The 22025-nt window shown below is 35.2% G+C and overlaps 1 protein-coding gene across 1 annotated transcript in view; it reads right to left on the bottom strand.

Moving 5' to 3' along the window:
• The window catches only part of ATG4C (autophagy related 4C cysteine peptidase), a 91645-nt gene that overhangs the window by 1792 nt on the left and 67828 nt on the right, over positions 1-22025 (bottom strand). Inside the window, 1 exon segment of the mRNA XM_030326092.1 lies at positions 19528-19647. Coding sequence (XP_030181952.1) covers positions 19528-19647 — 120 coding nt within the window.

The raw sequence follows: 22025 nt of genomic DNA, 5'->3' as shown, positions 1-22025 counted from the left end.
GTGAAACAAATTTAATTAAAAAATTAAAACAATTTTCATTAAAAATGAATAAAAATTTTCAGATGACATTTTTTGACAGAAATAAACTTTTCTATAGATAACCAGGATCTATAAGGATTCTGAAAAGTTTATGTGAATTAGAGAATGCTGAAAAAATATCAACAGTACTTACACATCATTAATCATGATCAATTAATTATAATATGTTTCTAAAGGGTAATTTCAGGGGTAAAAACTAAATTCTCCCAAATGTCAATATTCAACTGCAGGATCATCAAATTCTTATATATTGCATTTATAGATTCTCTTGAAACGTGGCTAAAATAAATATATAGCCCTAGCATACAGATACAATGTTAAACTTAAAAATATTCCAATGAGACAGTTAATATGAAATACATTTTTAATTGAATGGAAATGAACCATTTAAAAACAAGTACTTAGAAAAACTAGATAAAATGAAAATCATAACCTATAATTCTTACACTCCTAAAGTATACATCGTTCAAATTTATTTTACTTACATTCTACAAAAAAAGAAGGAAAAATGCAGAAAATGAAAATAAGAGACAGAGGAATCTGGCATTTAATCAGGCCTCTTTCACCTCCAGCCAATGGCTGGAATACAGTCCAAAATTGTCTTCATTTTATATTCATTTAATGTCACTTGTAAAAAGTCCAGTATCTAGTGGGCAGGTATCATTGTATCATTTTCAAATCAACACAACAAAGCTAATATTATCATCTCTTCATCCTTTCTTTCAAGATCAATAAAGAAGTCATTTGGGTTTATTAGCTGCTCATCAACCATGATTCAAATCTGTGACCCAGGGCAAAATGTCAGAAAGGAGCCCTCTATTCTTTAATTATAAAATGTGCCTACTATTTGTAAACCCACTTGCACTGTGAAGCCCCCTTGTGCATATTTATTGATTCAGATTTTGACAATTATAATTTTTCTAACTTTTCTCAATTTACTTAATATATTTTTAAAGATTATCAACTGAAAAATATATTAAAGTTTTACTCAAATGAAAATTTAACTTCTGTCCACACAAAAACTTGCACAACGATATTTACAGTAGCTTTATTCACAGCTGCCAAAAGTTAGAAGCAACAAAAATGTCCTTCAGTGGGTAAATGGATAAATAAACTGTGGTATATCCCGACAATGGAATATTACTCAGCACTAAAAAGAAATGAGCTATCAAAGCCGTAAAAGACATGGAGGAACCTTAAGTGCATTATCACTAAGTTAAAGAAACCAATCTGAAAAGGTTACAAACTTGAAGATTCCAACAATATGATGTTCTGGAAAAGGCTAGTGGTTGCCAGGGATTAATAGGAAGGAAGAGATGAATAGGTGGAGCATAAGGAATTTTTAGGGAAGGAAAACTATTCTGTATGATACTGTAAGGGGGGCTACACAGCATTATACCTCTGTCCAAAACCACAGAATGTACAATACCAAGAATGAACCCTAATGTAAATTATGGACTCTGGGTGATAATAATGATGTGTCCAATATAGGTTCATCAGTTGTAACAAATGTCTGGGGGGAGGAGTGGTTGATAGGGAGAAGGGAGTGTATGGAAACCTTCTGTACTTTTCACTCAGCTTTGCTATGACACTAAAACTGCTCTAAAAAATAAAGTCTATTGGGGTGCCTGGGTGGCTCAGTCAGTTAAGCATCTTGACTTTGCCTCAGGTCATGATCTCACGGTTCATGGGTTCAAGCCCCATGTGGGGCTCTGTGCTAAGAGTTCACAGCCTGGAACCTGCTTCAGATTCTATGTCCCCCCCCCCCCCCCCCCCACCGCTTCTCCCCAACTCACGCTCTGTCTCTCTCTCTCTCTCAAAAATAAATAAACATTAAAAAAATTAAAAATAAAAAAGTCTATTTTAAAAATATATATTGGGTAAATAAATATGGAAATGCCAAAGGAAACTTTAGAAATTACTGAACTCTCATTTTATAAATAGGAAAATTGAGCCCCAAAGGATTTAAATTACTTTCTCAAGATGACTTAACAACAGCAACAACAACAAAAAGAGATAAACTAATAAGGAATTATTGGGACATTAGGCCTCAGTCACTTAAAAACATGCCTTTCAAACACTTTTCCTAGCTCCTACATACCACATCAAGAACGTTTTTTCAGACTTGTTTTTTTAAAAAGTATAACTGTTGATTTGAAAATTTAATTCTAAGACTCCACCAAAAAACTGCTAGAACTGATACATGAATTCAGCAAAGTCACAAGATGTAAAATCAACATACAGAAATGGGTTGCATTTCTATACACCAATAATGAAGCAGCAGAAAGCGAAATCAAGGAATTGATTCCATTTACAATTGCACTGAAAACCATAAAATACCTAGGACTAAACCTAACCAAAGAGGTAAAAGGTCCATATACTGAAAGCTATAGAAAGCTTATGAAAGAAATTGAAGACACAAACAAATGAAAAATATCCGGTGCTCATGGATTGGAAGAACACATATTGTTAAAATGTTGCTACTGCCAAACACAATCTACATATTCAAGGTAATCCCTATCAAAACAACACCAGCATTCTTCACAGAGCTGTAACAAACAATTCTAAAATTTGTATGGAACCAGAAAAGACCCTGAATAGCCAAAGTAATGTTGAAAAAACCAAAACTGGAGGCATCACAATTCCAGACTTCAAGCTATATTACAAAGCTGTCATCATCGAGGTAGTATAGTACTGGCAAAAATAGAAACAAAACAAAAACAAAAAAACACAGATACATGAATCAATGGAACAGAATAGAGATCGGAAATGGATCCACAAACGTATTCAACTAATTTTGACAAAGCAGGAAAGAATATCCAATGGAAAAAAGCCAGTCTCTTCAGCAAATGGTGTTGGGAAAACTGGACAGCGACATACAGAAGAATGAACCTGGACCACTTTCTTACACCATACACAAAAATAAACTCAAAATGGATGAAAGACCTCAATGTAAGATAGGAAACCATCAAAATCCTAGAGGACAAAATAGGCAACAAACTCTTTGACCTTGGCTGCAGCTACTTCTTACTTGACATGTCTCCAGAGGCAAGGGAAACAAAAGCAAAAATGAACTTTTGGGACCTCATTAAGATAAAAAGCTTCTGCAAAGGAAACAATCACCAAATCAGCATGGAGGATCCTCAAAAAATTAAAAATAGAACTACCCTATGACCCAGCAATTGCACTACGAGGTATTTATTTAAAGGATACAAAAATGCTGATTCAAAGGGGCACATGCACCCCAATATTTATAGCTGCACTAGCATCAACAGCCAAATTATGGAAAGAGCCCAAATGTCCATCGACTGACAAACGGATAAAGGAGATGTGGTATATATATATGTACAATGGAGTTTTACTCCATGATCAAAAAGAATGAAATTTTTTTGGGGCAAAATCTTGCCATTTGCAACAACATGGATGGAACTAGAGTGTATTATGTTAAGCGAAATAAGTCAGAGAAAGACAAGTTTCATATGATTTCACTCATATGTGGAATTTAAGAAACAAAACAAATGAACATAGGGGAAGGGAAGCAAAAATAAGATAACAACAGAAAGAGAGGCAAACCATAAGAGACCCTTAAATACAGAGAACAAACTGGAGGAGAGGTGAGTGGCAGGATGGGCTAAATGGGTGATGGGCATTAATGAGGGCACTTGTTGGGATAAGCACTGGATGTTATATGTAAGTGGTAACTCACTAAATTCTACTCCTGAAATCATTACACTATATGATAACTAACTTGGATTTAAATTAAAAAAAAATTTTTTTTAATGTTTGTTTATTGAGAGAGACACAGCACGAGTGGGGGAGAGGCAGAGCAAGAGAGGGACACACAATCTGAAGTAGGCTCCAGGTTCCGAGCTGTCAGCACAGAGCCCGACATGGGGCCTGAACTCACAAGCTGCAAGTAAGATCATGACCTGAGCCGAAGTTGGACACCTAACCGACAGCCACCCAGGCGCCCCTTGGGTTTAAATTTTTTAAAAACTGAAAATTTAATTCTAAAAACTTTTATCAAAAGTCAAAACTTTCATTTTCTTCTTTTATAGTCCAAGAAAGGACACACTGTCAAAACCTTAAAGTCTCTTCATAATGGATAACATAAAATTTACATGAAAAAAAATTCTGAACTAGGTTATCTATATGACATGAGGTATTATCAATTGATATACTATGCAAAATAAAAGATAACAAAAATTATTTAGTAACTTGGGGAAATACTATATAACATTAAGAGAAAAAGCAGGATATAAAGCTATATATAAAATTTCATCTCAATTATGTTAAAATCTTAAATACATGTTTTCAAAAGACTAGATGGATAAAGAACAGAATAGTATCTCTAAAGGAAAGACTTCATGGTGATTTTTTTTTATACTTCTCATTTCCAAACTTTATAACATGTATTTCTTGTTTGGGTAGGATAAAACCATTTAAAAAAAAAAAATTTAAGGCACGCCTGGGTGGCTCAGTCAGTTAGGCGTCAGACCTTGGATCAGGTCATCATCTCATAGTTCGTGAGTTTGAGCCCCACGTCAGGCTCTGTGCTGACAGCTCGGAGCCTGGAGCCTGCTTCTGATTCTGTGTCTCCCTCACTCTCTGCCCCTCCCCTGCTCACGCTCTGTTTCTTTCTCTCAAAAATAAACATTGAAAAAAAATTTTTTTTAATTGAAGATAACTGAGTTTACTATCTCGTAGTTGCTTTTCAAAAGGGAATTCAGTGGTTTGCTCAACAATAATTTTAGAATAGGCAAGTCCTTCATTGTATTTTGATAACTTGGTCAAAAATACATTGAAGCCGCTTTATTATCTAAAAGGCAAATCATTTTTCAAGAGGTCAAATAATTTATCACATTTTTCCTATGTGCTACCTTGACAGGTCTCAAAATCTACAAAGGAAAAAGCTAGAGGACAGAAGTTAAGCAATTTCTTCCTTCATAATGCTAGTAGATATAAGGAAGAACAGAAATAGAACCGGCCAAAACCTCTCCCCAGGCCAAAACCTTTACCTCTAGCCTCTACCACCACACCTGTACAACTTTGCCCAGTACAGAGCAGTCTAGACCTCTGTGGTTTATATTCACCACTGTATTCACAGTGGAGCGACATTTTATGTAGTGGTTAGGTTCCAAAGTCAGCCCATGATGTGAAAATCAAATATAGTCAAAATCAATATAGTCAAAATTATCTGCAAAAGGCCTTTAAACTGTTTAAAGGGTGTTATGCATGGTTTTGTATGTACAACCCTATTCTGTAACGTGTATTAATGTACAATACGCTACAGTCTATAGCATGTAATAAAGAGTACACATGGAAAAATACATTCCTGTTGTATTACAAGAGTTCATGTAGTTGAACTGAAGTAAGTTAAATGTGCATGTGATACTCATTCCTCTGTCTTCTCACTGCTTAGTCTTAAATTGCTGTAACCCAACTTTTACCCCTCACTGTACTGAAAATACACTCTTCTAGTCCTCAAATAAAAGACTTTTATTAGTTCGTATCCTCTTGATATTTTTACAGCGATCAACACTGATAAGCATTTCTTTCTGAAAATACTCACTTCCCTAGATTTCTGTAATATTTTAGTTTCCTGTTTCTCCTTCTGTTTTCTGAACTATTTCTTCTCTATCTCCTTCTTCATTGACTCTACTTATTCCTGCATCCCAAAGTGCAGATATTAATCAATTATTGATCCTTTATCTTCTCTATATATCCTATATTCTCTCTTACAAATATTATCTACTCTCAGTTTCAACCATTTCTCTGTTAGGCTTTGTTATTATCCGTGTTTTGCAGTTGCAGGAACTGAAATATTGAGGAATTAGGTGACTTGTGCAAGTTCATGTAGCTAGAAACTCATAGAGCCAAGATTTAAGCCTAAGTGTTCTGGTTCTGTTATAACCACTATACTATACCGCCTCCTACAGTAAGTAGATGCATGCTGCAATGTCAGCTCAAACTGATATATCAAAATAAAATGACCATTTCTGCCTCCCAAAATTAGCTCCCTTCTAGACTTCTCTAGGTTTCTATCATTGGTAACATCATTTATATTAATTAGGAATTGTTTTTGTTGCCAACTGACAAAAAACAAAATAAAATAAAAAACAACAATGGCTTTAAGTAATAGAAATTGTTTTTATCACATAAAAGTCTGATTGCTGGCTTTGGTTAATTGATGTCAAACAGTTTCTACAATTCTCTTGACCTTTCCCTAGTGATCACAAAGTACTGCTGAAATCCCAGGTGTTGAATTCACATTCAAGGCAGGGACGGGTAGACATAAGGGGGAGTGACAGAACCACATCTATATCTACCATTTCATCAGAAGAGCAGAAATCTTCCCAGAAACTTCCCAGCACACACCCGCTTATATTTCACCAGGCAAACTGTGCTTAAATAGAAGGGAGACCAAGTTTAAGTAGGTACACTGTTACCCCAAATAAAATCAGGTTTCTCTTAGCAGGAAAAAAAAAAAAAGGTGGATATTGAACAGGTAATTAATGGTGCTTATATACCATTCAAGAGGAGAACCATGATAAAAATAAAACAGGGTAATGTGGTAAGGAAGCATTTGAAGGCTTCTGTAGATTGTGTGGTCAGAAAAGGTTATGCCAAGACACAAATGACAATAACAAGTCACATGTAAGAGTTCTAGTAGAAGAGCACTCCAGGTAGAAAAATCAGCTCATACGAAGGACTAGGATGCCAGTACACTCAGCACATTCAAAGAATAGAAAGAAGGCTAGAATGGGTCAAGGGTAGGGGAAAAGAGGAAGATAGATTGGTATACAAGAGCGAGATCACCCAGGCCCTTGTTAGTCACATTAAACATTCTACCTCATAATATTCTACCATAAACATCCTATAACATTCTACTGTACTGTTTTTGCTCATGATGTAGCCATCCTTCATGCTTCCTTTCTGACCACAGAAAATCAGTCCTCAAAGTTCCAGCCCAAGTTCCACTGCCAAGAACCTCAGTCTGAAGTGATTATACCTTTCTCTAAAGTACTACAGAATTGTCTCATATAGCACAAAGATTACAAACATGGACTATGGAACTTAGTCTCTGCTCAGAACCTGGCTAGTACTTTCAAACTATCTGAACTGGGCAAGTTGCTTAACTAGATGGACTGATTTTCCTTTGCTACAAAATGTCAGTATTGATAACATCTATGTCACAAAGTTGTTATCAGACGATTAAATCAGTTAACATATGTAAAGTACTCAGAAGATTACCTGGCCTCTAATATGTTGGCTATTATTGTTGTTATTATCATAATATTAGTTTTCTGGCATTTACCAAATATATTTTTGTAGTCATTTATCCTTAAGATCCCTTTCATGTCTTCTCAATTAAATAATAAGTCCCTGAAGATTTTCAAAGAAATCAGAGTTCTTATCATTAAATCCCAGAAGTAAAAAGGACCTATGAAAGAAAAATATCCTGCAGATTTCACTTGGAGAATACAGAACTAGAAGGAAAGGAAATAGAATCATCAACATAAATCTGACACACTAAGGTGTTTACAAAAAGACATTTACCAAAATAGCAATGGGTATGAGAAATTGTGTACCATTGGAGAAAATGGGAGTGTGTGTTCTAGAAGAGGAAGCAAACTTACTCCCTTACTTTGTGAGATGAAAAAGTAAAAGTCACATAGAGAATGATTCTAACTCAATATAAGAAATGCTTTTTTAACAACAGAGGTCTGTCCAAAAATTAAAAAGACTTCCAAGGAAATTATTAGCTCACTATTAGCTGAAATGAGGACTAGCGAGTCAACTGTGTGGAACCTGTGGACTGATGTATAAATAGGAAACTGTATAGAATAGTGCTTATAAGCATGTATTCTTTTTTTTTTTTTTTAATTTTTTTTTTTCAACGTTTATTTATTTTTGGGACAGAGAGAGACAGAGCATGAACGGGGGAGGGGCAGAGAGAGAGGGAGACACAAAATCGGAAACAGGCTCCAGGCTCTGAGCCATCAGCCCAGAGCCTGACGCGGGGCTCGAACTCCCGGACTGCGAGATCGTGACCTGGCTGAAGTCGGATGCTTAACCGACTGCGCCACCCAGGCGCCCCTATAAGCATGTATTCTTAAGTTAAACTGTCTGAGGTTTGAATCTCAGCACTACCATTTATTAGTTTTGGCCTTTGTGAAGGTTACTGACATAAGATTCCTCATGTATACAGGGAATAACAGTACCCTCCCTCAGAAGCTTTGTGTTGGTTAAATGAGATAATGTAGATCAAGTATCAAACATATGGTAAGGACTCCACAAATGTTAGCTCTGGATTGAATAACCTTTAAGATCTCTTAGATATCTAGGATTCAATGGCTGTAATATAAATTTTGTTCTGTAGCTAGAGGACAACTAGCCACTTGTAAATATTTTTTCCTGTGTTGACATCCATTCCACAATCAAACGATTAACTTCCTAATACTCATATTTTTATTTGAGACTTTTTGGTCTCAAGCATCAGTACTATCATGTAGTAAGGTTATCATTAAATAAGAGTATTTTCTTTATAATTATCTTTAGACTGAGAACAAGTAAAAGGAGGAAGAATAAGGGATGTGAGATAAGATAACCATAATCTACATCAGCAGAGCAGAGGAGGTATCTAATTTCAGGGGGGATAGAGATGTGATGGCAGGATATTTATCAAAGTGAGCAATTTCACCCCACAGAACTCGGAGAGGAAGATTATATAAAGGCACAAAAATAAAGGTGAGACACAAAACTGAAAACAAGGAAACTCACTGAAAGCCTATATATAGACTCAATTCTCAGGTCCCTCTTCACAACCCCCTTCTCTGCTCCACACTAGGCATCCTACACATAGCAAAATAAAGGTTTATTCTTTGGAAAAACTGAATAAAGATATGGCCTTTTTAGTACACCAGGCACAGTGATGACTAAAAGCTAAAGAATTAAGTGAGACTCTAGAATATTAAACTATAGGGTTTTCAGTATCCTTCACATCTCGATACTGGAGCACCAGCAAAGCAACATGCATTCCACAGGGAGATGACAGAACTCCCCTCTGAAAACAATGAAGCAACTCTAGAGAAAAGATTAGCCCTTACTAACACTTGGAGGTCACCCAACGAAAAGGCAAGCTTATCACCTGATCACCCTACTATGAAAATCATCAGCTAACAAGCCATGCTCAAACACACCGAACTTCTCACCTCTTTAGTGCCTCACTCTTAAGTATAAACACATAGCAGTTATTTAAGGGAAGGCATCCAAAGGAGAACTGTAAGATTAAAGCTGAAACAAAAACAAAAAAGGATCCAGAAGGAAACAGAAACAGCAAAAGAAGCAGAAGAATTTCAAAATTACTATAATTAATTTCCTTGGGGATAAGAGATAATACATCCATTAAAAAAGAAGAGAATACAACAGAAAAAATATGTGAAAATATACTGGATTTACTATAATTCAATTACTGAGCTCCTTGCTAATTTATAAAACAAACTTACAACAAAATCTCTTTAATTCATTCCTTCATTCAACAACTATTTATATATTCCTCCAATATGACAGGCAATTTCTAGGCACGGGGGAAACAATAATATACAAAACCAGCAAATACTCCTGAGATTACAGTCCAGTAAAGTAGAAAGGTGGTAAATAAATTAAATATGCATAAAGTGTTTATAGATGGTATATCAGTGTGTGTGTGTGTGTGTGTGTGTGTGTGTGTGTACACTTAAATTAACATGCTAAGGAGAAAAATAAAACAAGGAAAGAGGGAAGTAACAATTACATAAAGAAAGGGTAGCCAGGAAAGGGCTAAGAAGGTGACAGGTGAGTAAAGACCTGAAAGAAGTGAAGGAGGGAACCATGAGGATATCTGCAGGAAGAGAATTGCAGGCACAGGAAAACAAGCAGAACCCTTGAAACAGGACACCTAGCATTTTCAAGAGGCCAGTGGGGCTGGACTTGAGAGAGGTGGAGGGAGAGATTAGAGAAGTAAGGCAGGTAGAGGGAGTTTCCACTTATAGAAGGCCTAACAGGTCACTGGAAGAGTTGAGGGCTTTTGCTCTGAATGAGTTAGAAAGCAAGGGATTTTGAGTAAAAAAAAAGTGACACAATGTTAGTTACTTTTTTTTTTTTTTAATTTTTTTCAATGTTAGTTACATTTTAACAAAATCACTCAGGCTGCTGTTTGGAAAAGATACTGTATACACAAAGCAAGGGAGATCAGTTAAGAAGACACTGCAGTAATCCCAAGGAAGATATGCTCGTGGACCAGGGTAATAATGGTAATGGTGAGAAATAACCAAATTCTAAATATATTGTAAAGGAAAGATGATAGAATTTGCTGGATTGGGCCTGGGGTGTGAGACAGAGCAAGGGATTCAGGATGATTCCAAGTTTTTAGACTGAACAACCAGAGTAGTGCAGCTGCCATTTATAGAGTAACCAAATTCTTTTCATTTGGTTTATTTTACTTTACTTCTATAATTTGCTAGTGTAAAATTTCTTTGGATGGATTTAAGATAAAACTGTAATGCCATGTTCCTTTCTATACAGAGTACTCATGATAAAACTCCAATGAAATAAAACTAATTTTATGTTAGGATTTTTAAAATGGATTTGTTTATTTACAGTTATATTTTACAACTTGGAAAGAATTAAAACAAGTATTTTATAAATATAATTATTTAGAAGGCCATGACGAGATTAACCATGCCACCAACAACAATCATTAAGAAATGGAAAAAAAAAAAATAGATAAAGCAACTTTTAGAAAACAGCTGAAAGCAACCAAGAAAAAGAAAATCCTGAGAAGTAAAAATCTTAGGGGATGTATATCAAGAAGTGACAGAAGCCAGGGGGCGCCTGGGTGGCTCAGCTGGTTTTGGCTCAGGTCCAGGTTTGTGAGTTAAGCCCCGCATCAGGCTCCATGCTGACAATGCGGAGCCTACATGGGATTTTTTCTCTCTTTCTCTACCACTCCCCTGTTCTCTCTCTCTCTCTCAAAATAACTAAAAACGTAAAAAAAGAAAGAAAGAAAGAAAGAAAGAAAGAAAGAAAGAAAGAAAGAAAGAAAGAAAGAAATGCCAGAACACAATGGAATAAATATCTTTAAGGTACTGAACAAAAGCTGCTAAAATAGAATTCTGTGCAGCAAAAATATTTTTCAATAATGAAGGCAACCTCTTCATCATTCCTTCCCCTCCCAAACAATTCATTTCTAAAGCCACTAGATGCAGCTGGACAAAACAGGCATCCATGCCAGGGTCAGAGAAGTCATCCTGGTCTACTGAGTATGTGGAAGCCAGACTGGAACCTGGCAGATATTAATCAACTGATCAAAGTTAACATCATCAGTAAAAAGACAAATTGAAATAATGTGCGAACCACTAGGATGCAGTAAGAACACACAGAATCACTTCTGTGATACACCTGACAAAGATGCATAATCTGAAAAATCCTGAGGAAACATCAGGCAAACACAAATTGAGGGGATAATCTATAAAATTATCAAAAGTATCTTGTAAAAATAAAGCCAAAAACAAAAGTGCCCATAATCTTTGAAAACAATCAAGGTCATGTGAAAGTCAAGGAAAGATGAGGAACTATTCTAGATTTCTAAAAATTCAGTATATATAAATGTAACACATTATTCTGAACTGGAGCCTTTTACTATACAGAGCATTACTGGGACAGTTAGCAAAACATGAATAGTTTCTGAGAATTATATGGTAATAATGTACAATGCTACTTTCCTGATTTTGATAGTTGTCTTTAGGAATTGCACACTCAATTTTTCAAGGGTTATGGGGCATCATGTTGGCAACTAATTCTCAAGTGGCTCAGGAAAAAGTTATTTGGACCATATTTACAACTTTTCTGTACGACTGCTTTTATTTCAGTTTTTTAATGAAGACATAATAAAGTTATAATCAACCAACAAAAACTGAGAGAATTTATCACCAGCAAACAACACTAGAAGAAACAGTAATGGAAATTCTTCAGAGAAGCAAAATGGTCCCAGAAAGAAACAAAATAACACGAAAGAATGAAGGTCATCAGAAAGGGTAATAATGATTAAAACAAAATGCTTTGTGGAGTTTAAAATATATGTAGGATTAAAATATATGACAAAGCACAAAAATAGACTTTAAGGAAAAAATATTACTAGAGATAGAGGGTCATATAATTATAAAAGAGTTAATTCAATAAGACCTAACAATATTAAATTTGTATGTAACTAATAACATAGCCTCAAAATATGTAAAACAAAAAGCAACAGAACTTAAAGGAGACAGACCCATAATTACAGTTGGAAACTTTTATCACATATCTTACATACTCTGCAGGAACAAAAAGGACATGAAAGATTTTAACAACATGATTAACTACTTAGAGACAGGGAGGGAGGGGATTGTCAGAGACAGGATTAAATAGAACTATGCCATAGAGATGCTGAAGTCTAAAGAAGTGGAAGATAAAAGAGGGATGGTTGGTTTGTATTTTTTTTTATTTTTATTTTTTTTACCCTTAAAAAAATTTTAATGTTTATTTAGTTTTGAGAGACAGTGACAGAGCACGAGCCAGTGAGGGACAGAAAGAGACAGAGACACAGAATCTGAAGTAGGATCCAGACTCTGAGCTGTCAGCACACAGCCCAACACAGGGCTTACACTCACGAGCCATGAGGTCATGACCTGAGCTAAAATCAGATGCTTAACTGACTGAGCCACCCAGGTGCCCCAAGAGGGATTGTTTTAGATGCACTCCCAATGTATCTTCATCAAATTCACCTGACTTTAAAATTTTCCACCTCTCTCAATTCTTCTAGTCCATTTGCCTCCTTATCCACAGAGATTCCATGATTGACCATTTCAATGAAATAAAAGATACTCCTAACTCTATCTGAAATTCTGCTGTCTCTATCATGCCAAACTCTATTGCTCATTTCATCTCCCAATTCAAGGTTTTGAAGCATTCTTAAAGCAAGTCATGAAACTCTAACAATTAAGTTCATTATAGTAGGAAGAACCTTACTATTCTCTTGCTGATTTTTACTAATTGTGTGGTAGATTCAAATAGGGCAGATTTCATAGACCAAATAAAACTTTCATTTGGACCTTAAGGAAAATACAATGAGTATATCGTATAAAATGTTTTTTCACTCCCCAAATTAAATTGTGTTTCCTATTTTCCTTGCCTATAAACTATATTTTTAACGGAATTTAACATTTTTGTTATGCATTTATTTGTAGATTTAATGTCTATTTTGTCCACTTTGACTATCAGTTCATGAAACCAGGAGTTACAACTTTCTTGTTCACCATTGCAAACCCAATTCTAGATGGTCATTCAGCAAACTCAATGAATACTTACTATGGGCCAGGCACTGTTCTAGAAGGTTTGGGATACATCAGTGACCTAAACAGGCAAAACATTCCTGCCCTTGTGAGGTTTATATTCCACTGGGGAATACAGATAATAATAAATATAATAGGTAAGTATATAATATAATACATCTATATAATAAGTAATAATATAACAGGTAAATTATATAGTGTATTAGAAAGTAGTAAGTGCCTTGAAAAAGATAGAATGACAAGGTAAGAGGGAACGGTAGGGAAAACTGTTTAAATAAGGTGGTCAGATTAAGCCTCATTAAGGAGACATCTGAGCCAAGACTTAAAGGAAGCAAGGGAATCAGTCCTGCAGATATGAGGGAAAAAGCATTACAGTCCATTGCAAAGGCACTAAGATAGGAGCCTACCTATTAGGTTAGACATCTGCAAGGAAGCCAACATGGCTAAAGCAGAATGAAAGAGGGCAGAGTAAGACATGAGGGGTTAGGGTAAGAGGGTGGGGCATGGAGACACACATCATCTGAGGCCTTGGAGGATATGGTAAGAACTGTTTTACTTGTAAGTGAAATGGAAAGTCAGTGCGGGTTTCTGAGGAGAAGAGTAGTATGCTTTAAGTTTTAAAAACATCAGCAAGGCTGCTGAGTTGAGAACAGGTTCGGGGGAAGGGGGCTTAGAAACAAATTAGGCCATTGACCATTATAGTAGCAGTAGAGGTATGAAAAGTGGTCTGATTCTAGATATATATTAAACATATAATTGGTTCTAGGATAGGAGAGATAGGAAGGAGGTAAGGATAACTCCAAGGCTTTTGGCCTCAGCAGATAGAAGGATAAATTTGCCCTTAAATGAGATGAGGAAAATTATGAGCAGAACAGCTTGAAAAGGGGGGTGCCTGGGTGGCTCAATCAGTTAAGCATCTGACTCTTGATTTCAGCTCAAGTTATGATCTCATGGTTCATGAGATCGAGCCCCACATCGGGCTCTGCGCTGACAGCACAGAACCTGCTTGGAATTCTGTCTCTCTCCCTCCCTCTGCCCCTCCTTCACTCATGCTTTCTCTCTCTCAAAAATAAATAAACATTAAAAAAAAAAAAGAATAGGCTTGAAAAGAAAGATCAGGAATTTGATTTTGGATATGTGCATGAGACAACACAAGGGATGCTGAATGGCAGCTGGACATATACAATTTATGAATGGAAAGAGGTGGGAACTAAAGATATGATTTTGGTCTTAACTGACTTATAATTGATAAAGCTATATGACTAGATGAGATCACTAAGATAAAGACATGAGAACTAAAGACTAAGTCCTGCAGTGCTCCAACATGAAGAGACTGGGAAGAAGAGCAGACAAAGGCGCACTGAGAAGGAAAAACTAGTGAAGAATGAGAAAAGCCAAGATAGCGGTTGTAGAAGCCAAATAAAGAGGGTGTATAAAGGTGCAATGGGTGTTCAGCTATGACAGATACAAATGTTAGGATAGGTGGGATGAAGACTAAGATATGACCCATGGACTTAGCAATGTGGGGGGCATCAGCGACCCTGAGAGGAGTTTTGGTGGAGTGGTAGAAGTGAGAGCACTCAAATCTCTTGTTGACTAAATGAATTACCATATTAACAGCAATTAATTTTTTCTCCTACACACTTATTTAAGTGTCTATTAAGTCTGCAAAGCAGACTTGTTTTTGGACTCTCTCTTTCACTTGCCCTCAAGTCCCAGTGGCTGCTTGGTCTTATAGATTCTACTTTCACAAACTCTCTCAAAATAGTTGCTTCCTCTCCCATCCTACAGCTCTGTCTTCATCCAAGTCTTTGAAGAAGGCACTACAAAGCAAGTCTTTTAATAAAGAATGCTGGAACCAATTATCCATGTTTTTTTTTAAAAAAAGATACATAACTTAAGACATATACAAGTTCTAAATGTGAAACATAAAACTTTTAATACTTTTGGAAGAAATGTAGGAGAATGTGGGGCTCCTGGGTGGCTCAGTTGGTTAAGAGGCCAACTCTTAGTTTTGGCTCAGATCATAATCTCATGGTTTGTGAGTTTGAGCCTCATGTCGGGCTCTGTGCTGACAGCTCAGAGCCTGCTTGGAATTCTCCCTCTCTCTCTGCCCCTTGCCTGCTAGCTCTCTCTCTATCAAGATAAACATTAAAAAAAAGAAGAAGAAATGTAGGAGAATATAAGAAATATGTTTATGACTTTGGTTATTACACATTTCTTTGATAGAAAATTCAAAACCCATAATGAAAGAGATTTACTAATTTGACTAAAATTAAAGATATCATTGACAAGTGAAAACAGTAGCCTAGGAGAATGTATCTGTAACACATTGAGCCAACAAGTGATAGTATCCAGAATTATAAATTTGATTTGATTTCCTTCAAATCAAATAGCTTTATAGAGAATTAGAGAAAGGAAATGAGTAAGAAATTCACAAAAGAGGAACCAATGGACCAATAAACTTTGATAAGACATTCAGTTTCACTATTAATCAGAGAAATACAAATTAAAGCTACAAAGAGATACTATGTATATACATGAGATTGGTTAAAAATGTAAAAGTTTTACAATATCAAGTGGTAATATGGAGCATTGGAAATTTTCATATACTGTTGGTATGATAACTTTGGAGAGCATTTGACAATATCTAACAAATCTAAAAATATGCATACCCTGTGACGCAGCAATTCCACTCCAGCATATCTAGAGTATCTTAACATAATTCCAGTTAAAGTAGTACACATACATGAAGAGATATGGACAAGAATATTCTTATAAACATTATTTGTAATTAAAAATTGAAACAAGCTAGATGACCATCAACAAAAGACAGTTTGAATAAAACTACTACTCAGCAATTAGGAATAAGCAACACCAAGACATATAGATATAATCTCTAAGTCACTATTAAATGAAAAAGCAAGTTGCAGGATCTATACATTTTTATATAAACATACCATTAATGATAAGTTTAATAACATACAAAGCAAAATATATTGTTTATGGATATATAAAGTATGAGTATTATATATTAATTTAGGATAGTAATTACCACTGGGAAGGAAGGAAGGGAATAAGATTGGGGAAAGTTAATACAATTCAATTATATATGGGTTTTTTCCCCTTAAGCTCAGTGGTAGCACATGGGTATTTATTAAGTTATTCTCTGTATTTCTGTATGCTTGAAATTTAAAAAACCAATAAAATCAACATACTGCTAAAGTACAAACCTCAGCCTGGCATTCAGGACTCTCCATGATATTATTCCAACCTCTTTTTCTAGCCTCATCCTTTGCTATTTCCTGTAGCAGTGTTTCTCAAGCCTTGCACATACATATGCCTCCTTCATTATTTTTGTTATGTATGCCATCTCTGTTGTAATTAGTGATTATTTTTCTTTTCATAGTTTTTAACTTAAGTAGCCTTTTACAAATCACTTATAGGAAACCATGTTTAAAATGCCAGTTATATTTTTCTAATATGATTATAAATAAACATATAAATATTAAGATAATTTACCCTGGTGCTACCTAAAAACATCACGTATACACTTTGGGTTGTACTGTCTTAACACCAGTGGCTCTCAAATTTGGTGTACAAGACTACTTGGAAGGCTTGCTAGAACTGGAGACTCCCAAGCCATATAGGATCCTAATTTAGGCAGTCAGAAGACAGAAATCCTACCCTACGTGTACCCTTGGCACCTAACAAATTGGACTATTTGCCATTCTCTAGAAGAGCTCTACATTTTCCTTGTCCAATACCTTTCCTCCTGTTATTTCCTCTGCTTGAAGCACCCTTCCTTCCACTTAATAAGCCATTAGAAATTAAGCCTACACTTTAAGGCCCAAATTAAATATCACCATCACAGTAAAGAACTGTGACTGGGATGTGACATTGCTCTCATTTCAACATCCTTCCTTCCGCTATCAATTTATTTCTAGTTCTGTACGTGTGCTTATCATATTCAATGTAATGTATGTCTACCTGTCTTATTCTCTCTCTCCTGGCCTATAAATGCTATTCGAGGGCAGAAGCCTTAGACCTGTTCAAAAGCAGGGATTATGGCTTGGTCATTTTATCCTTTCAACATGGTAGTTACAGATACTTGCTGGGCTGAGCCCTGCTAAACAGTGAATTAATTTCACAATTTTTATTAACATTTTAAAAATCATGTAGTATAAGGCATTAGAATATTCATACCGCATTACAAATTAAACATGAGAATCTAGGCTACCTAGCTTCATTTTCAAAATGAGACAACTGACATTATATCCTGTATTGAATCAAATAATTTAAATTGTTTTAATTTTTAAAGAGAAAAAAATAACAGTGTAACAAAAAAAAACACCAAGTTCAGTTTTTTTAAGAAGAGAAGGAAAACTACTTAACTTGCAACCTTCCAAGCAAAAGTAAATGATCAGGTTATTAATCGACCAAGAGTTTTTGACACTACTACAAAAAACTATTAACTTAAGAAACAACCTTGTTATTAAAAGAAAGTTAATGGACTCTACCAAAATTCTCAGTACTTCCACATGATATTTCAATATTGGTTCCCTTTGCTTTAATATTGCATAATTACTCTGATGCATCATGAGCAATAATTTCTAAGTATTTTCCCATGTAAAAACCATAATATAGATATAAATAGGTATGTATGTGTATATAAACCACAAAAAGTATCAGTTTTAATCAGAGAATATCAACATGTAACTCATTTGTGAATCTTGTTTTTTCACTTTGGTAATAATAATTCGGTTTGTTTCTATTCCAGGAGTAGACTTTTACTGTTCTAAACGTACTTATTTTCACCTTGGATAGAAAACAAACTAGTGGAAACAAAAACACAACTTTCTAATGGGAAATGATGGTCAACCTCAATCTCTATTACAATATTACCTGGATTGGTGTATTTTAGCACATATTTTACATGGTACTTTATAAAGACAGAACTGTCAAACAAAAATATACAAGTGTATATACTAACTTCAAGTAATGAAAGAGGGGGAAAATGGAGAATACACATTTTGTTACATTCACTTGGCCTTCTGGGTTAAAAAAGGAGAATGAAAAGACAACAATTCTAAGAAATGAGAAGTAAAGTTCCCCTGTGTCTCATTTTCTCTTCTCATTCACTTTTCTGTCATGTACCTGTTAATTTTCCTCTTTTACATGGCAGGTCAAGTAAACTACTCTTCGCTTATATGAAACTTCTTATTTAACTTTTTCATTATGTTTTTACATTGTAAAGATCACATTTCAGCCCACTGTGTCCATTTTCCAGAATAAAACTAACTGGAAGTTAAAGCAATAATGAGGTATTACTATACCTGAGCTCAAGTTAAAAATTTCCAAAAATGATTCTAATATTGGTTTTGTTTACCATAAAATTATAGCCTATAACTACTGATACTAATAAAGACAGCCATCCAGTTATGCTTGCTTCCTAAGTAAGGAATCTTTTTTATTTTCTAAAGTACTAAATATAGACAGACCTTAAGGTTCTATGTTTTAGCAGTACTCAAGGACCAAAAGAAAAAAAAAAAAAAAAAAGCTAAAGTTTAAAGGTAATGAGAAGGAGTTAAATAAACCTATTTCAAAGACCCTATAAGTAGAATAGATCAGATTAGACAAGCTTATTGGAAGGTAACAACACAGCTCATTTAATAAAGCAGTTCTGAGAAATCCAAAAATACCATTTCTCTTTAAAAAAAATCAAAGAAGCACTTGGACTAACAAGAAATAATGCACAATTTGGCTTGATCAAATACTTCATTAATTTTTTTCTACCCCCTAAGGTATTGCCCTTTTAAAATCCTCTTCAAATAAAATATAACCTAATTGCTTGCACATGGCTACAGTTTGGGAAGGGATTTTTATTTCAACAGTGCCACCTAGTGGGGCAATTGATACTTTCAGCCAATTGGTTTTATTAGTCTCAAAGGCTAGGAGTCCCCAAGTAGTTTTACTTTCTGGTTCACAATATTCCTGATAATATTAACATTCAAGGGGAAATTTTACAAAAGAATAATTTACAGATTTCTGTCCTCTGATAGGCTATCTCTAATAAAAATTAGGTCATTTACAAATATAATATTTTAAATAAAAGTACCTTAGTGATTTCTTCAGAAGCTCGTTTGAAGTCCTGAACATTTCGACAGTAAAATCCTATTGTACAGCTAGGATCCATTTTTCGAAATGACATCTTTTTGGGAGAAGGGCAGTGGAATGTCTGTAATTTTAAAAGTTCTTTAGGATTAATTTAGTTTTATTTGATGGACTTCAGTATATACAATATATTACTTAAATTAAAATTTGCCATTTAACTTTTCTCAAAATTATAAATATGCTTTGGAACAGTGCTTTAGTCTATCCTATGAAAATGGTCCTTTCCACCCCCCAAAGGTTTATTTACATTCAGTTTACCAAATCTCCACCATATATGATATTAGTGCCATTCCACAGAAGAAAAGAAGTGTGTCAAAAATGGCATGCATTTCGAACACTTGCAGAAGGGAAGAAAAATGTGCCACTGAAAAAGACATACATAAGCTAGCACAAGGTTTAGAATTCAGTTAGTTATTTCTATGAAAGTTCAATTAAGCCTGTTTTTTGAGATTTTTTAATGTTAGAAAACCTTTTAATAAGGATATCAAGACATTGTAAACAAATACACAGATTCATGTAAATGTTCCATAATGATATGAAAATAGGTCAACTTGAGAATTTTAGCATCTGACACAATTCATACACACTTACATATTCTTCCAACTCACTCTTCTACTTGTTTAAGTTCTTGTTTATTCCTGTACGGGACACAGTTGTAAACTGTTCTGTAATGGTCCTTGCTATCCTCCTTACCAGTCTTCCTGTCACTTCACTTTTTCTCATGTAATCACAGTGCCACAGATATAAATTGGCTAGGGAGGCTGCTCTAGCCTCTCTACTCTTGCTAGTGAGATATGGCTAACTAGTAGAGTCTGGGATCTTCAGAAAATACAAAAGAAAAGGGTAGAATATAAAGCTAATAATTCCAGGGGCACCTGGGTGGCTCAGTTGGTAAAGCAACTCTTGATTTCAGCTCAGATCATGATCATAGCGTCATGAGATTTGAGCCGTATCAGGCTCTGTGCTGGGCATGGAGCCTGCTTAAGTCTCTCTCTCTCTCTCTCTCTCTCTCTCTCTCTCTCTCTTTCTCTCTCTCTCTCTCTCTCTCTCTCTCCCTCTCCCTCTCTCCCTCTCCCTCTGCCCCACTTGCATGCACTCTCTAAAAAAAAAAAAAAAAAAAGCATTCCAATCTTTTTTTTTTTTTTCATTACCACATTCTGGTGCTTTGCTTAAAAGATTTTTTTTTAAACTGCTTGAATGCTCAGAGGTCTTGTCCTTAAAAATCATTGATGCTACCACCAAAGTCTGTTTTTGTATGTATAAAAAAAGGTTATATGTAAAAAAGGAGGACCATAAGTAAATATATATATATATATATATATATATATATATATATAGTCACATTTGTTTACATTTGTATAAATAAACTCTGCAAGGGTAACCAAAATAGGGGTGCCTGGGTGGTTCAGTCGGTTAAGCATCCAGCTCTTGGTTTCAGTTCAGGTTTGTGGTACTGATGAGATCATCAGGTCATGATCTCACAGTTCATGAGTTCAAGCCCTGTGTCAGGCTCTGCTCTGCCAGCATAGAGCCTGCTTGGGATTCTCTCTCTCCCTGTCTCTCTACCCCTCCCCTGCTCATACTGTCTCTGTCTCTCTCAAAATAAATAAATAAACTTAAAAAAAAAAAGGATATACCAAGTTTAGAGGAGAGAGAAAAACTGGGCAGATGGGAGATGGGTGTGAGAAATTCTTTGTTATGTATTTTATATTTTTTGATTAAAGAACCAGCTCAATTAAGAAATGATCAAGGCTGAATCTGAACTCATAAACTGAAAATGTCCCTACATTTAATGCCTTAAACTATGGGATTTTAACTTAAACTATTTATTAAAATACAGAAAAACATAGGCTTCCAAATTTGTTTATGGTGAATCAGTCAAAATCACTCTTTCATCTCCCCATATATCCTAGTGATCCAATTAGAGTCCCATATTATCACTAGAGGATATGCAAATATCCTCTATGCTGTCCAAAATGCTGTCAGCTCTGAGCTGACAGCAGTGAGCCTGATGCAGGGCCTGAACTCCTGAACCATGAGATTGTGACCTGAGCTGAAGTCAGACATTCAACCTACTGAGCCACCCAGGCGCCCCTAATATTTACTTTATATAGTGAGATCCAACCTTTGGAACCTCCAGAGTACCAGTCAAAACAAGTATTGTCTTAGTTGGACATTTTCCAAAACTGTTTCACCTGCTTAATTATCTGTTTTATTGAAAACAGATCTAGAGAGGCACAGAAGAGCTACATAAATGTGTTAGTTAACAATAAGTTAAGTACAGGAGTATAAGGAGTCTGTGTGTAAGGCACAGATAGCTCTATGTCATATTCACAAAAAGATATTCTACCTACAAGGTATCTAAAAATAGTCACTTACCCAACTCCTTACAAAGCCAATAATAAAGAATGTGTATTTAGTTTTTACTACTTGAGGATAAGT

The sequence above is a fragment of the Lynx canadensis genome, chromosome C1, assembly GCF_007474595.2.
Source record: "Lynx canadensis isolate LIC74 chromosome C1, mLynCan4.pri.v2, whole genome shotgun sequence".
NCBI lineage: Eukaryota > Metazoa > Chordata > Mammalia > Carnivora > Felidae > Lynx > Lynx canadensis.
This window is presented reverse-complemented; position numbering and strand designations above follow the sequence as displayed.